This window comes from Cydia splendana, chromosome 10, assembly GCF_910591565.1.
Source record: "Cydia splendana chromosome 10, ilCydSple1.2, whole genome shotgun sequence".
Lineage (NCBI taxonomy): Eukaryota > Metazoa > Arthropoda > Insecta > Lepidoptera > Tortricidae > Cydia > Cydia splendana.
Window position 1 is genome coordinate 8,261,753 of NC_085969.1, and position 18,495 is coordinate 8,280,247.

Below are 18,495 nucleotides of genomic sequence, written 5' to 3' on the forward strand. Positions count from 1 at the left end.
TCGTGAGGAAACCGGACTAATCCCAATAAGGCCTAGTTCCCCTCTGGGTTGGAAGGTCAGATGGCAGTCGCTTTCGTAAAAAAACTAGTGCCTACGTCAAATCATGGGATTAGTTGTCAAGCGGACCCCAGGCTCTCATGAGCCGTGGCGAAATGCCGGGATAACGCGAGGAAGAAGAAGAACATACAACGTGTTTTTTGTCAAAAGGTTCATAGCCAGTATGTGCATGCAAATAAAAAAGACCTAGCTCACACGTGTAAATTTTGGCAATGCTTTCAGTTTATATGGGGTCGTGCATCATTAGTGGTGCATGCACGTATCATATGTACCCTAAAATGCTACACATATGATGCATGCACAGGGAACGTGTGTTAAATACAAAACTAGCATTCTAGACTATTTTGATCTCAATGTGAAAGAAAAAACTTGTTGATTATTATTGATTAAGATTTTAATTTGAACCTTCTTAGTTACACAGTAAGATTCAAGTTTGAATAGTTAGTTTTGTCTCAGATAATTTTAACCATAACTAACATTGGTGTTGGTTTACTTAATAACAATAAGCATGAGATAAATTCTTCTGTGTCTTGCGAATAGTACTAATTAGGAAGAGGTGTGTAGTATAACTTGTGTATGACACAAGTTACAGGGTGAGATAGGCTGGTTAGACGGACATTCCAGGAATTGGACATTCGAGGCCAGAATGGGCCAGTTTCAGTGTTTGGTGTTCAGTTGGTTACAGTTTATTTTGCAAATAATTAGATAACCATATATATGCTTGTTCATGTTTTATTTGAACAGTAAACTTAAATATAAGCACACACAATAAATAAACAACTATTTAACATGTACATCTTTCAGAGTGGCAGCAGTAACTGGCCCTTTTCCAGGAACTACAAGGGGTGTTCCTTTATAACAGGCAACTTTATCTGCATTCGTTTTAAGGTCTGGGGCACAGGTTTCAAAGATTTTCTTCTTGGGGTTCAACTGAGCTTCAGGCTCTCTTGGATAGCCCTCACATGAGACCAGATCCCCGGGCACAGCTCCACTGGGTGGGATAAGTACTTCCACCTTCTCAGGCGATGAAGCGCACATTACCATTGCTTCTGAAGTTACACCTCTCATCTAAAAATATAAAAAATCGGGCAAGTGCGAGTCGGACTCGCGCACGAAGGGTTCCGTACCATAAAAAAAAAAAAAACAAAAAAAAAGCAAAAAAAAAAAACGGTCACCCATCCAAGTACTGACCACTCCCGACATTGCTTAACTTTGGTCAAAACTCACGTTTGTTGTATGGGAGCCCCATTTAAATCTTTATTTTATTCTGTTTTTAGTATTTGTTGTTATAGCGGCAACAGAAATACATCATCTGTGAAAATTTCAACTGTCTAGCTATCACGGTTCGTGAGATACAGCCTGGTGACAGACGGACGGACGGACGGACGGACGGACGGACGGACGGACGGACAGCGAAGTCTTAGTAATAGGGTCCCGTTTTACCCTTTGGGTACGGAACCCTAAAAAAGAGATTAATTATTTCAAAAAACTTTACAAACATACATTGTCATGTTTTTGATTTATTACTTGTCTTACCTTGACTGGTTTTAAATTGCATAATACCATAACAATCCTGTCTTGCATTTCATTAATGGGAACATGGTTTACAAGTCCCGACACAACAGTTCGAGGCTTATCTTCCCCACAGTCAATTTGTTCAACATACAATGAATCTGCATCAGGGTGCTTGTTGATTTCAATGATTTTGCCAATTCGAAAGTCTAGCTTGCTAATAGTAACTGGACTATCAGCAGCTGGGGGTGCACTTGGTTTAGCTTTTTTAGAAGTATCCTTTTCTTTTTTCTCTTTTTTTGGTGCTGGCTCACTTTCTGGTTGCACTGGTAAGTTATCAACTTTTACTGTCGAAGTTGCTCGATTTGGCAATGGAATTTGTTTTTTACCATTCAATGTCTCAAGTCTAATAAGTTCAAGTTTGGTTTTTTCTACCTTTGCGGATAGAATACCATTTTCTTGAGTTAGTTCCCTAATTCTTTCTTCAACTTTGATCTTCCTTATTTCTTCAAGCTAAAACGATATATATTGGTCAATATTTGATATAGTTACTAGATATTAATTAACTGAATTCTAAATCTGTTAAGAATAGTAAGCTGGAAATAGAATCAGTATTGATAGATTTAATTAGTCTACAATACCTTTGACTTTAGCTCGGCAAGGCGCTTTTCTGCTGTTTCAGCATTATTTAATATTTTAGAGACTATGTTTTGCGACATGTTACGCCTGAAAAATAAGTTTATCATGTAAATTTGTATAAATTCCCAAATCGAGGTTCCCGATTTATTTTCCTAACCTAGAAAATAACACTAGCACATAGAGGAACAATAATATAGAGAAGACACGGGGGAGGGGCCAAATGACCGAACGAGATACACTTATAGAACTTTCAGTAGGAGTAGCAGAGAAAGCGGTACTATTGCTTGTCGTTGTCACAGTCTCACTTTTTGTTTCTTCCCCACCTTTTTGATAGTATGGGCTATGGTGGGCAACAAATAACCCGACCGAATTACGTAGATTGTTTTTGGTATATTGTCAGGAATGTTAAAACGTGTTTTTAATATTGTCGCATTGCGTATGTTTTGTCCCTCACGGAGGCACGCACACCACTTCTATAGGATGCTACTTCTATGCACTAGCACCTTCAGCACGTCATTAAGTTCGCAGTTTGACATTTGTAACTAATATGTGATAGCGTGTTTAGCGATGTCTCAAATAGTAAAGCTTTTTCTGCAGTCACACTTTTTAAATTGTAGATGTTTGCCGATTTAGTGTGGCTGGCAACACTAATGACAGTAGCCCTCAGTGTACGATTAACAATGTGGAACCACCTTGCTGTAGCCATGTCGATAAAGTCATATCGATAAACTATCGACATTTCGTGCAATTTTAATTTTACTTCGAAGGTTTAACGATACCTAAAATTAACAAAAACGCTTTTATTCTTTATTGTGGTTATCAGATCACAATTTTATCGTCACGCCCCAGCAGGGAACCAAGGAAAAGTTCAGATATTTCATTAAAATACATAAATACCTATTAAAATATGTGTTCCCCAATAATTCAGTTATTTTATTATATTATAATATATTCATTATCCATTAGCATTTCAATTATGTTTATGTTTAACGAAGATTTTGAAGCTTCAATTAATCGCTATTTCGTTCCGCTGTGTAGCGTTTATCGATATCGTCGGCCTAAGTCGCAAACCTCGTAACTCCATTTCAAGGAAATTAGTAATTGCTACCTTAGACAACAATACTTATAGTCGCAAACCTCGTAACTCCACCGGAGGAGTTACGAGGTTTGCGACTTAGGCCGACGATATATAACATGATTAAAATCGACTTTTACATCCCTAAAAGAGCACACATATACGTTTTTACGCACACATACACAACCTGGTTCCACCTAAAACGATAACACCTTGATTTGAAGTCCATCTTGTCAACAGTATGGTTGTCCTTTTTTTACAAACGGCATTTTTAAAAGAGCGAGGAGAGAGAAATGATACTAGTTGTTGCGCCGTCAAAGAGAACAGACAACATTGGGGCCTTGTTTACACAACAGTGGTGCCAGCGCACATTGATGAAAATGAAATATAAATTTAGTTTGACAAGGCTCAGAAAATCATACAAATATATAGCTGGTCAAACCAATTTGTCAGTAAATAGGAACAAACAAAACTATACCCATCCTTTTCTTTTTGGTGCTAGTACTAGTTTAAGACGAAGATAGTATGATAGTCTCTATCTATGTTTGAAATTAGACAGTCCTTTGACACACTATAATAAGTTTTTTTTTATCTCCTGCTGGGTTCTTCTATAGTAGAAGAATTATTTTTTCTTGTCGTAAGGTGAGCTAAGGATTAATTAACGCAGAAGTTCCGCTAAATATACGAGCCAATGATTAACTGATAAATATAAAAATAGTGTTATATAATTCATTGCAATAAATAAAGAGAGAAGTCAAGTTATCCTTGCACAAATATCAATAACATGGAATGAAAAATGATAAAAACTTCTGTATGTGCGATTGTTTTTTTTTTTCTGGCAACGTTTAAAAAAGATCTATCATGGCCGTTTGTAGAACGGCGTCATAAATACTATCTGTTTATTTGTGCGAAATAGTGATTTCTCCTTATTATAGTGTTTTTCAGTGGCAAGCATTGATATCATGTGATTAGTGATATATTGTAAAGCTGCGAATGTGCGATAATGTATTGAGAATCATATCGCGTAACGATGTCAAACAATACAGTTGGCTCATCGGGGCCAGCTCCCGGCAAAATACGTGGACCTGGAAGACCACCGAAACGTACCTGCACTTGGTGCGCTGAAAGTAAGACGCCTCTCAAGTACGTTTGGCCGACAGAAAACAGTAAAAAAGAGTTTTGTTCGGAAACGTGTCTATCAGAATTCAGGCAAGCGTATAGCAAAGGCGCCTGCCTTCATTGCGATACGGTTATTCGAGGTAATGCTCCCTCAAACAGTAAGAACTTTTGTTCTACGTACTGTTTAAATAAATATCAAAAGAAAAATGAAAAACGGACGACCTCTCCTCACTCCGGCAACGGAGCCAACGGCTCCGAAAATCATTCTAATAACAACACAACTGGAACTTTCTATGATATTTACCAGACTTTCGATTGGGCGGAATATATGAAAGAGACCAATAGTACGGCTGCGCCGCAGGAATGTTTCAAACAAGCACCAGTGCCACCTGATAATGATTTCAAAATCAATATGAAGCTCGAGGCTCTGGATCCGCGCAACTTGACATCGACGTGTATCGCGAGCGTAGTCGGCGTGCTCGGACCGCGGCTGCGGCTGCGGCTCGACGGCAGCGACAACAAGAACGACTTCTGGCGGCTCGTGGACGCGGGCGACATACATCCAATTGGACATTGTGAGAAAAATGAAGGCATGCTACAACCTCCTCTAGGTTTTCGAATGAACGCAAGCAGCTGGCCAATGTTTTTACTCAAAACACTGAATGGGGCAGAGATGGCCCCGGCAAAGGTGTTCCAACCTGAGCCTCCAACTCCCAAATCAAATCTGTTTGTAGTTGGACAGAAGCTAGAAGCAGTAGATAAAAAAAATCCTCAGCTCATTTGCTGTGCAACAATTGGGGCTGTAAGAAATGACCAGATCCATGTTAACTTTGATGGCTGGAGGGGAGCATTTGATTACTGGTGTAAATATGATTCAAGAGATATATTCCCTGTTGGCTGGTGTGCCAGGGCTGGCCATCCATTGCAGCCACCAGGGCAGAAAAGTGCTACTACACCATCCAGGTATTTAAACATTATTAGAACATAATTGACTGAACAGAATAGTTGAGCTAATCCCTTTAACTTAACATATTCAAATAAGATAAAAAATACCTAAAAAGTATATTCAAATAAAGACTTATTGGAGACTTAATTTTTAGCCTATTGAAAATCATCAGTCTTACTTCCATTTCTTTCTTATGTAATCAATAACTTATTCTATCATGAGAAGTAGGAAGTCTGTGTTCAAGAGTAGAAATAGCATTGTAATATAATCAAACTTGTTTATTCATTTTTCAGGTTTAAGTTCCGAACCAGTGGAATACCAAATCCAGCCTTACCAGAAGGTGGCTCCACTGGGGCTGGTAATTCTACTACTATCACATCAACACCTGCGGCAACTGTGAGGTTGCATATCCGCAGTGGCTGCTCCGGGGGCAGCAGTTCCTTGCCCAGTGTGATCTCAGGCTCCGGGCCGTCCGGGGCTGCAGAGGCTTTAGCTAAAGACTTGCTCAGTGTTCATCCTGACCCTCAGAGGTTGACACGGGCTATACTAACAGCATCTAGTAGCTATTCAAATATAAATAATGTACAGGTAATTACCTTTTTTCTTAGTAAAATTAATTACACATGACATGAGACAGAGTTTGTTTACACAGAAGAGATGATTAAAACTTGAGGGACCATTCATTATAAATTATTATAATTACACATTCATTGCCACCAAGACAAACAAGACATCTACGGCAGGCCACAAAAATGTATTCATATAAAGCCGTAGTACTATGATCCCGACTATCTGGTTGTCTAGCTTGGGAACGAAATCATAAATTAATCTATAATTTACATTGAAATGTACATTTAAATAAAAATTAGAACCCAAAATTCATATTAAACTTCACTTAAAAGATTTGCCATAGTCACAACAAGTTACTTACCTGAAAATTGAATCATATAAGACATTTTGAAACACAAGGTACCACATTATTGATGTGCAATAGGGGAATTAGTACCATTTGATTTATATTGGAACATTTAAAATTAAATTCTTCATCCATTTCAGGTTTCAACAGGGAGTAAGAATTACACAGTAAAAGTGCCATCAGAACTATCAACTGATGAGTTGAAGAATTGGCTGAAAGCTGTGTGCGAGGGACTGAACTGTTGCTTGGGGATGATAGAGATAGATTCAGGAGATGCTGCAGGCCGGTCCTGTCAGTTGTGTGGGGAGTCGCCTTCAGAGAGTGTTTCTACGGCTGTCAAGAGGACTACAAGTGTAAGTCTAATTGAGGTTCTAATACACCGTAGTGTTTAGTATTTTGGGATTGAAGTGCATACTAGTGGCTTTTGCAGCCAATGAAATACGGCACTTCGTGAAATGAAGATTTCCTTTGGCAGGATTGGTCTTTAGGACCCTTTAGGGCTTGATTTAAGAAGTGGAACTGCCAAGATTTTTGGTGTAAATTTTTAAGGAAGGGGCTCTCAACTACATCTTGATATCTACATCAGTTAAACTACTAGGCCAAGTTTGGTATCGTTTTCGTACAAATCGGGGTGCCGAACTCATTTATGTTATATGGTATCACATTGACACCATTCTGATGTAAAACCATAAATTTTTTATACATTCATGCTTAAATTGCTGAACCGTTTTAGTTGAAATTTAGTATAGGGATAGTTTGAGTCCCGGGAAAGGATATAGGATAGTTTTTATCCCAAAAATCATCTTTTAAGGGTGAGAAAAGGGGGGTGTAAGTTTGTATGGGGAATCAATAACTACTGAACCAACTTAGATGAAATTTGTATTGGTCTACCTCTTTGATTTAGTTGAAAATGATACCAAATGTGACTTAGAAATTAAACAGCTATCAATCTCAGATGTTGCCGAAGCTGAAAGCTTAAATAGAGTATTTTTAATATTATTTCCAAACCAAACTAGCACTGTTTTGTCCTACACCATTCATCGTTGATTATGCATATAGTCTGTTAAGCCATTTTCTACAGTTGCAAAAAGCGCCAATTTAAAAAAACTTGGCGCGAAGGGTTATTGTCCTTTTTCTACTGACAAAGTTGTTTGACAGGCTTTATTAAGATTTCGGTTTTAGTATTAGCCGGGTCCACACAGAGTGACCATACGCGCGAGACAATTTCCTCTCGCACAAAACGTCTACATCTACACTGGCCGTTTTGTTCGCGAGGAAATCGCGTCGCGCGGATGCTCGTTCTCTGCGGACCCGCCTAATACTCTGCTACTCTCTTCTACGCTGTACGCGCGCACTCCTTCCCCCGCCTCAGATATAATAAAATATCGTGGGTTGCAGGACGGAGGGTCGGCGGCGGGCAGCAGCGGCGGCAAGCTGGCGCGCGTGTCGGCGGCGGGCTGGGGCGTGGCGTCGTCCACCACGGGCGCGCCGCCGTGCAGCGCGGGCGCGCCGCCGCCGCCGGGCGCGGGCGCGGCGCCGGCGGACTGGTCGGTGGAGGACGTCATCGGCTTCATCGCCGCCGCCGACCCCGCGCTCGCCGCGCACGCCGACCTCTTCCGGAAACATGTGAGTGCCGTTACATTACATTATCACGACTGGTGTTTTCAGAGCCCTAAAACACCTGTCCGCTCTCGGAGTATCCGACTGGTGTGACGTGACGTAGCGTTCTCTTGTGAGACCGAGATTCTGTTTGGGGCACTGAACCGGTGAGTGAGTCAGTACTTCCGACAGAAATTGAGTTTCAGGAATAAACAGGGGCGGTGTGTACAAAAAATGTCTAGGGTAAAGGGTCAAGTAAAAGTGCGTCTATGTGTGACCACGAGTCTGCGCTTTACAATGCAGAGTAATTGTAAGGTAGTCCATGTTCAAAAGCCTCGGCTGTGGTCCACAATAGGATCTTGTCATCTATCTGCAACCAATGGATTAAATTTTTACATTTGATGTACTAATTGTAAACGCGAAACGTAAGGAAAAACAGCACTATGTGTGTTCCTTTAATTTGCCACGACAGGCGCCCGAGCCGCATGCCTAAAGCAAAGATGTGACGTTAAACAAAAAAAGGTTTTCATCATGCAGTGTACTTCTTCCTCGCGTTATCACGGCATTTTGCCACGGCTCATGGGAGCCTAGGGTCCGCTTGACAACTAATCCCGAGAATTGACGTAGGCACTAGATTTTACGAAAGCGACTGCCATCTGACCTTCCAACCCAGAGGGGAAACTAGGTCTTATTGGGATTAGTCCGGTTTCCAAACAATGTTTTCCTTCACCGAAAAGCGACTGGTAAATATCAAATGATATTCATCATGCAGTGTACTATCTTAAAATATTAAGGAGGATTTATTTCTAACAAAAATGCGTTACTTCAGCATGGTAAGTTTTGTTAAATAAAATTTGGGGTTCAAAAGTCAAAAAAGATGTTATAAAGACATTACAATGCCAATTTGCTTCCTAGCAAATAGTTGTTGTTGGCTTCCTAGCATTTTCAGATTTATAAAAAGAGCAAATTAGGGGACACTGTTGGATTCTCCATAATTACCACTATGTTGTCAGACAATTGAAAGATTTTTAATTTATTATATGTATCTGTATATGATACTACTAGATGAAAACCCGGCTTCGCTCGGGTAAAATAAATAATAGTAATAGGTAATACTCATTTTGAATTAAGTAATTATTTACTTTTAGACTTCATACCTTCATCAAGGCGGTTACAAACCTATCTCATCTCAGAAAACTTTAAATCCGTAACATACAATCATAACTCGAAAAATTTACTATTCCGATAATTATATCTAAAAACAAATATGTAATTAAAAAAACCTAATCCGCTTTTCTGGTAGCAGTTCGGTTCTGTAAGGATCACAGTTCTAACCTGACCCACTTTTCTGGTCGCAGATCGGTTCTGTGAAGGCCGCATTTATAACCTAGCCCACTTTCCAATCTCAAAAGAGGGAACCCTTTTGTACCTACCCTTCATGGCACTAAAGTGAAAGTATGGAAATTATCACTACTATTTCATTCCTTAATATTAATGCCTATCCGTTAATATTAAATTCGTTTACAAAAAAAAAACTGAATAAGTGCGAGTCGGACTCACCCATCAAGAACGGAACACTTTTTAATATTTGTTGTTATAGCGGCAACAGAAATACATCATGTGTGAAAATTTCAACTGTCTAGCTATCACGGTTCATGAGATACAGCCTGGTGACAGAGGGACAGTGGAGTAAACTGAAATAAAGGTTCCGTCACACCGGCGCGATTTCAGAGCCGGGCCTGAGCGTTTTATATGAAAAAGCGGCGCGCCCCGCTCACGCGCCGCACGCGAAACGCGCCTGTGTGACGGAGCCTGAAATGTCAAACCGGGCAAGTGCTCGCGCACGAAGGGTTCCATACTTTTTAGTATTTGTTGTTATAGCGGTAACAGAAATACATCATCTGTGAAAATTTCAACTGCCTAGGCCTATCACGGTTCATGAGATACAGCCTGGTGACAGACAGACAGACAGACGGACAATGAAGTAAAACTGAAATAAATGTCATATACCTACTAAGAAAAACCGGCCAAGTGCGAGTCGGAATCGCTAATAGGTTCCCGTTTTTTAGTTACCCTTCAGGTACGGAACCCTAGTATGAGTGTAATAGATTTGTAACCGGTCAGCAATGTGAGTCCCTTGGAGAAGCAGAGGTCTAGTCTAAACCCCCACTTACCATCGGCATTAACAGCCTTGTATTCTTGTTTGCCACCAACATGTCATATTAAAACATATTAATAAAAATTTACTCGGTCAACAATGTGAGTCCCTTGGAGAAGCAGAGGTCTAATCTAAACTCCCACTTACCATCGGCATTAACAGCCTTGTATTCTTGTTTGCCACCAACATGTCATATTAAAACATATTAATAAAAATTTACTCGGTCAACAATGTGAGTCCCTTGGAGAATCAGAGGTCTAGTCTAAACTCCCACTTACCATCGGCATTAACAGCCTTGTATGAGTTGTATGCTTGTTTGCCACCAACATGCCATGTTAAAACATATTAATAAAAATTTACTCGGTCAGCAATGTGAGTCCCTTGGAGAAGCAGAGGTCTAGTCTAAACTCCCACTTACCATCGGCATTAACAGCCTTGTATGCTTGTTTGCCACCAACATGTCATATTAAAACATATTAATAAAAATTTACTCGGTCAGCAATGTGAGTCCCTTGGAGAAGCAGAGGTCTAGTCTAAACTCCCACTTACCATCGGCATTAACAGCCTTGTATGCTTGTTTGCCACCAACATGTCATATTAAAACATATTAATAAAAATTTACTCATTTGATCAGTCATATCCAGCCTAGCATTGCATTGGCCCCGCTTAAATATTTCTTTAATTTGTTTTTAGTATTTGTTGTTATAGCGGCAACAGAAATACATCATTTGTGAAAATTGAAACACTACACCTGCCTGTTTTGCGGTCGTGGTTGCCGCTCCCGTATTGGCTTATACAGCCAGGAAAAACGTTGTCGCCCTGCCTGACACTGTTTGTATAGTCTGCAATAGACTGAAAGGCCTATGAATGCTTGTTTGCCACCAACATGTCATATTAAAACATATTAATAAAAATTTACTCGGTCAGCAATGTGAGTCCCTTGGAGAAGCAGAGGTCTAGTCTAAACTCCCACTTACCATTGGCATTAACAGCCTTGTATGCTTGTTTGCCACCAACATGTCATATTAAAACATATTAATAAAAATTTACTCGGTCAGCAATGTGAGTCCCTTGGAGAAGCAGAGGTCTAGTCTAAACTCCCACTTACCATCGGCATTAACAGCCTTGTATGCTTGTTTGCCACCAACATGTCATATTAAAACATATTAATAAAAATTTACTCATTTGATCAGTCATATCCAGCCTAGCATTGCATTGGCCCCGCTTAAATATTTCTTTAATTTGTTTTTAGTATTTGTTGTTATAGCGGCAACAGAAATACATCATTTGTGAAAATTGAAACTGTCTAGTTAATCTAGTTATCACGGTTCATGAGATCTTGAGATACAGCCTGGTGACAGACAGACGGACAGCAGAGTCTTAATATTTAATAGGGTCCCGTTTTTACCCTATGGGTACGCAACCCTAAAAAGTGACCAAGGCCTCCAGTGCCCTAGGCTGGAATCAAAGCAGCGTCCTCTGCTATTGCAGCAGGTGCCTGTGCCATTCTGCCACCGGGCTACCCACGGCGGCATAGGTCGAATTTTTCCAAGGATACTTATGCACTACTTACTGAAGGTTTATGGAGCCTCGCCATCCCTAAGCCTAAATTAAATATTTTCTGAAAATAATTTGTTTTGATCTAATAACATATTGGAGTCCTCGTAATAGGGGTCCCGTTTTTACCCTTTGGCTACAGAACCCTAAAAATCAACCTTGTTTTGGTACTATGTACTATGCTTCACTATGACTCTGAAATTTTAGCAGGAATTAATATTTTTTTTGTTGTCACCTGTCAAATTAGAATAGAATAGAATAGAATAGCCTTTATTGACCAAAAAATTAAATTTCAGCACATATTACATTTAAATAAATTCACATTTCATTTATATCAATTCGTTTCAATATTTTTTCCTTAGTAACTTTATTAAATCATTTTTATGTCATTGCTTTTTAATAATTATTTCAGTCTGCCTTCTTGGCATAGGCCTCCCCCAGCTCTCTCCACAGCTCTCTATCCCTTGCCGTCCCTATCCAATTAGGTCCCGCATGCTTCTTTATGTCATCCGACCACCTCATTATTGGTCTCCCTTCTCTCCTTTTTCCATCTCTAGGATACCATTCCGCTTCCTCTCTATCCCACTTATCTTTACCTTCCCTTGCCATATGTCCAGCCCAACCTGTTGCAGTCAAAAGTGTGAACTGGCCAAAGAACTTTTAACCGACAAAAACAGGCAAAACTGCTTTGACTGAGCATGTTGGTCAAAAGTAGTTTTACCTGAAAATCATACCTATTTCTGGCAGCAGTTTCGTTTTTAGGGCGTAGCAAAAAAAAATAACCCTAACCTACCTATCTCTGGGAACAGTTTCTTTTTTTGGGCGTAGCAAAAAAATAACCCTAACCTACCTATCTCTGCGAGTACTTTTGACTGATAGTAACAGTCACAACACAATTACTATTAACCAATGATTTTCAGGTATAACTACTTTTGACCAACATGCTCAGTCAAAAGCAGTTTTGCCTGTTTTTGTCGGTTAAAAGTTCTTTTGACCAGTTCACACTTTTGACTGCGACATATATACTATCTATATATCTTATTATATTTAATCTTATATTCAACTTACATTGACTCCGGAGATAACTTATTAGCTTTATGCAGTTGACTTTCCAATTCACCGATACACCTCAAATTTGATTCATAGTCTAAAGCACAGTTATTAAATATGTCCACAATACACTGTAGCTTTTTGCACTGTTTCACACTGGCAATGTACTTAATTAGAGTGTGTTACAGTCAGCTGGCACTTAACTCAAAGTTTCTTTGAACAACGTCATTTTCATCTCGCTCACTTATTAGTTTATCACAGCTGCTTCAAGGTTGCTTTCACTTGCATTTCCAGGTAGCTAGTAGTGCCTTGACATGTAAGAATATTTGGAATCATTCTGAAATATTAAAATACAACTGAGAGACCGATGTTTATACTAAACACAATACACCAATGGAACGCTTTGAAGTTCAAATCTCGTTACGTTACGATGGCGTTTGCACTTTGCACTATGTTCGGTGACTATTTTTTATTGTCAACACACACAATACACTATTTAACAGGTTTTTATCGCGTCTGGATTACCGGATAAAGTATTTTCGAATAACAGCCGTCGTTGACGTCTAGGCAGTGTTGCTATCGTCTTAAAAGCCGTAACAGACTATCGCACGTTCTGGCTTAAAAACAAATTTATGTAATAATTATACCGGTATACATATCCATATGAAACGAAACTTAATGCAAATAATAACCATTATACACACCGGAAAGTCATCAAATAAACAGTAATATTCGTCTTGCTTTTTATTAAAAAAAAAACGACCAACCTAACTTGTAAGCATGTTTGCAGTTTCTAAACGCAACGCATAGCTGTCAAATGTCAACCAACAAATTGAGCCTTTAGTATTGTTTGTCGAAATTTTTTCACTTTTAAATGCAAAATACGCGACAATACGAATTTTGCGGATATATGTTGTCGATTCAAAACTGTTGTTTTTTTACGCTCTTTCATTTAAGTATAATTTCATTTTGTTTTACCGTCAGAGCCGCTCGGTTTTATATATAAAGATGTACTAGCAAACAAACTTAGGTTTTTGATGTGAGTATTTAGAGTGTGTAAAGGTAATAATTTTAATTGTTTCAGGAAATCGATGGAAAGGCGTTACTACTTCTCAATTCAGACATGATGATGAAGTATATGGGTTTAAAGCTTGGCCCAGCTCTAAAAATCTGTAATTTAGTATCAAAAATAAAAAATCGCCGGCATTATAGCACCTAGACTTACAATAAGCCACTCTTAGAGTTTGAAACTATGAGTTTCCTAAGTTTTATAAGTATTAAGTACTTACATGCATTTCAACTATAAATGCTTCGCCTAAAGTTTCAGTTTCACCTGAATCTCAGCATTTTAAATTATCTTGTGTAGATGTAAAAGACATTGCTGCTACGAGATTATAGTGACAGAAATATAATGGTTTTTCATTGTTAATTGATATTACACTTATTTAATTGAGTTACTGTTTCACGTATCCAGCCGAAAATTATGTACCTACACATAAAGGAAGATTTGATGAACTGTAAAGGCCTTTTTATCACACAAAAAAAAGGTTATTCTCAGTTTCTTTGCTGTAGAATCTCCAGGCAAAAAATGTGTACCTACCTACAGGTCTTTACCCATAGGTATATAATTATTTTATGGTTGAAAACACTTGTAATGAATTACTTTAAAAATTTAATTATTATTGGATAATTTACATTTATTTTGTGAATTTATCTACTTAGTCATGTATATAAATGAGTTATATTAAATGCATTTAATGTAGTTAGTACTCATCTTGCATAATCAAAAGATGTATTGCAATGTTTAATATTTCTGACTATTAGGTAAGTACTTGAAATTGTATGTATATACTAACTGTTATGTTATTGGCTAGTCGAGCGTATGCTATTTGCCAGAATCATAGTTCATAAGTTCATGCAGATTTTGAATTTCAGTAAATACAGTGTACAGAAAGTTTATTGTAGATTAGGGTCTTAGTGCCTTTCACCATTTAGGTGGGTTTAAAGATATCCACAATGTTAACCATGGAAATTAAAGACATGTAAGCGCTCAAGGACACCAATAAATGTAGCTGTGATTTAATAATACAAATGCAGAATTTTTCAATATTCTTATTGTGTCAAATAATATCGCTTCCAATGTTGACCTAGCGCCCCGTTGTACTGTATTACTTTATGTTCCTTCCCGATATCATAACTAGAATATAAATGACATAATAGTATTTTAAATTTAAACTGTCGTAAGTCACACTGACACTATTTAACTACTACAGTTTATAAAGTTGCGCGTCGCGGTCGCGGTCGCCGTTCGAAACTTGCAACTGTAGTAGTGGAATAGTAAAAATCTAAAGCTATGCTTTGTATATCTATGATATTTAATTATAATTTGCCATTTTGAAGTTGTAATTAACATTAATATTTAAATATTTCACCATGTGATATTTCCATGTTATCTGTTATCGTGATAAATGATTAAAAATATTAGAATAATGTTGATTTATTCATTACGTGATGTATACTTTTTAAGTTTTGTCATGACATGATAACTACTAAGCCCGAAAATTTATATATAAAGCCTGTACTGTTGTTGTATATATATATTTGGTATTATAATGTTATTTTCCCGGCGTATCGTATGTGTAGGAGAAGTCCGATTTATTTTAAGATACCTAGGTATTTCCTTAATTATACTTTTTAATGGGCAACTTAAAGTATATGTTTGTGATATCCGCGTGATGTGTCGACTGAGTAAACGTCCTATTTGGTTTATAAAGCTCATCATAACATAATGTAGGTAAATAGAAAAGCAATAAAATTATCCATATATGTATAATTCAAGGTATTGGGTGTTTGCCTATGATTGTGTGTATATATTAGGACACCATGTAAAACCATAGAAATTGATGAAATCTCGAGGCAAATTCTTTTACATATTTTATTACAGTAGAAACTAAATTTATTTTATGTACATAAGCGAATTAAATACAACATTGTATAAATAAATAAATCTAAAGTGCGAATATTTTTTTCTATTTATTCTTCATCCATCACATCAACCTGCATGAAACAAATTATGAATGTTTAATTTTATTGGAACACCATGAATGGTTAACTTCTGATTTACGGGTGACATTAAAATTATCACCTTTGCTGTCTTACTATTTACATTAGAATACTACAGAATAGTTTTACGAAAAATTATAGCTTCATATAATAATAATAGAATACGTGATACGGAAGTTCCAGTGACAAGTCGATGGCGTAACGAATGGTCATCAGTTTTAATTTGGTCCAATTAAACTGGCAAAAAACAAATGCCTGAATTGTGGTTGAATTGAATAAACGTTTTTAGGGTTCCGTACCCAAAGGGTAAAAACAGGACCCTATTACTAAGACTCCGCTGTCCGTCCGTCCGTCTGTCTGTCACCAGGCTGTCTGTAACTCGTGAACCGTGATAAACTGTCTAGACTGTTGAAATTTTCAAAGATGTATTTCTGTTGGCGTTATAACAAAAAATAGTAAAATCAAAATAAAATAAATATTTAAGTAGGGCTCCCATACAACAAACGTGATTTTTTTGCGTAACGGAACCCTTCGTGCGCAAGCCCGACTCGCACTTGGCCGGTTTTTAAAATCTTTTAAAGTCTGTTATCTATAGAAAGTTTTGCGCTGTGTTAATAACATGGGGATTTCTCCACCTTTCTACCCCTATCTCCACCATCAAACCACATCGCATCATCCTCCACGCTTTATGAACATGAACACACTGTTACAATAAAATTGACAAGTAGAACTAGAATAGACCAATCCGTGATTATAATTACTGTATTTACTATTTAGTACTGTATATGAAACAATTAATAGTGTCGCATATTGCACAACACAATACCTATACTATACCTAGTACACTCGATTGCAAACAGATTACATTTTTAGGGTTCCGTAGCCAAATGGCAAAAACGGAACCCTTATGGATTCGTCATGTCTGTCTGTCTGTCCAGTGGCGGATTTGCCCTAAGGCCAAGTAGGCCCGGGCCTAGGGCGGCAAGATATTAGGGGCGGCAAATTGTGACAAAGAATTCGCTGCATTACAACAAGAAATAAGTCAAAATGTAGTCAATATAATGGGTGCTGAGAAAGGGGCGGTTACAGGGCCTGGGGGCCTAGGGCGGCAAATACTGCAAATCCGCCACTGTCTGTCCGTCCGTATGTCACAGCCACTTTTTTCCGAAACTATAAGAACTATACTGTTGAAACTTGGTAAGTAGATGTATTCTGTGAACCGCATTAAGATTTTCACACAAAAATAGAAAAATAAACAATAGGTAAATCTTAAGGGTTCCCCATACTTAGAACTGAAACTCAAAAAATTTTGTGGGGTCTATGGATAGGTCTTCAAAAATGATATTGAGGTTTCTAATATAATTTTTTTCTAATCTGAATAGTTCGCGCGAGAGACACTTCCAAAGTGGTAAAATGTGTCCCCCCCTGTGTTTCGTATGCATGGAACAAGGATTCAGTACTTTATATTAAATAAAAGATTATTTACTATAATCAATAATTGTATTCAATGACGCCATGTTCGCGAGTGCCCTCTTGCCACAGATAATCCTATTTATGACACATATGTCACATCCCCCCCTTATGCTAATTGATACTATACTAATTACAAAAGCTCTCGAGCCACTAGAAGTTATTTTAACTTAAATCAAATTCGCCCAAGTAGGCAGGTTTCCTCACCAACCTTCCCTTCCTTGTAACTACTGGCAAATCTAATGGCTCTGGGTTAGGTGCAGGTACATTTGGCACCGGTTGAAGAGGAACATGTGCACGAGACTCCGGTGCAGGCGGCACCATTGCATCTTGTCTTCCCTGACTACCCCTCTCATGCAGTGCCTGGCTTACATCTGATGAGTCCAGCATATTATACTGATTTGTAACAATAAACTTATTTCTACTATGCCTAATATGTTTTTCATTGCGCCTAACTAAATTGCCCCTATCATTTTTAACAATGAATGATCTAGGTCCACTGGCTTTATCCACTATTTTACCAGAATACCAACACTTACTTCTATTAACATCTTGAACAATTACATCTTCCCCTCTTTGAAATGGTTTCTTAGCTTTTGAAGTTTTATTATAATTGTCCCTAGATTTTTCATTATTAATTAACATTTGATCTTTGACATTTACACATAACTTAGGTTTTAACACTTCTTTGGAACAGGGCAAATTTGTTCTTAATAATCTGCTCATTAACAACTCTGATGGGCTGTAATCCAAATTTGCTACTGGAGTGGTTCTATAATGTAACAGTGCTAAATCAAAATTAGAACCACTTTCATTACACTTTTTCATCAGATTTTTAACAATCCCCACAGCTTTCTCTGCTAGCCCATTTGATTGCGCATAATGTGGACTGGACTTGACTAATTCTATGCCATGCTTCTTTGCAAATTGTATGAATTCAAAACTACCAAATGGCATATTGTCACTGACTATTTGCCTAGGGATTCCTAGAGTACTAAATATCTTAATTAACTCATCTATAATATTAGTGGTTGATTTGTTTTTCAGTTTTGCAACCTCAATCCATTTTGAAAAGTAATCTACAACCACTAAAAAATCTTTACCCGCATAGTACCCAATGTCCATACCTACTTTACTAAAAGGAAGATCAGGAATCTCATGTGATATAATTGGCTGTTTGCAGTTTGACATCCTGTACTTTTCACATACTTTACATGCTAACACATAATCCTCTATATCTCTTGACATTCCTGGCCAGTACAGTACTTTCCTAGCTCTCTTTTTACACTTTACTACACCTGCATGCCCTGAGTGTATTATATCTAACATTTCCT

The 18,495-nt window shown here is 37.9% G+C and overlaps 2 protein-coding genes across 2 annotated transcripts; one reads left to right on the forward strand and one right to left on the reverse strand.

The window, feature by feature from the left end:
- Positions 1–773: 773 nt before the first annotated feature.
- On the reverse strand, positions 774–2,373 carry LOC134794219 (aminoacyl tRNA synthase complex-interacting multifunctional protein 1). The gene is made up of 3 exons (XM_063765958.1): positions 2,211–2,373; positions 1,594–2,082; positions 774–1,125 (listed from the first exon to the last, which is right to left on the reverse strand). Exons 1-3 carry the CDS (start codon positions 2,313–2,315, stop codon positions 838–840), a joined length of 882 nt encoding a protein of 293 aa, XP_063622028.1. The 5' UTR covers positions 2,316–2,373; the 3' UTR covers positions 774–837.
- Positions 2,374–4,114: 1,741 nt separating this feature from the next.
- LOC134794241 (polycomb protein Scm) lies at positions 4,115–15,648 on the forward strand. The gene is made up of 5 exons (XM_063765994.1): positions 4,115–5,365; positions 5,642–5,936; positions 6,405–6,617; positions 7,663–7,890; positions 13,713–15,648. Exons 1-5 carry the CDS (start codon positions 4,314–4,316, stop codon positions 13,845–13,847), a joined length of 1,923 nt encoding a protein of 640 aa, XP_063622064.1. The 5' UTR covers positions 4,115–4,313; the 3' UTR covers positions 13,848–15,648.
- The last annotated feature ends 2,847 nt before the right edge of the window (positions 15,649–18,495 follow it).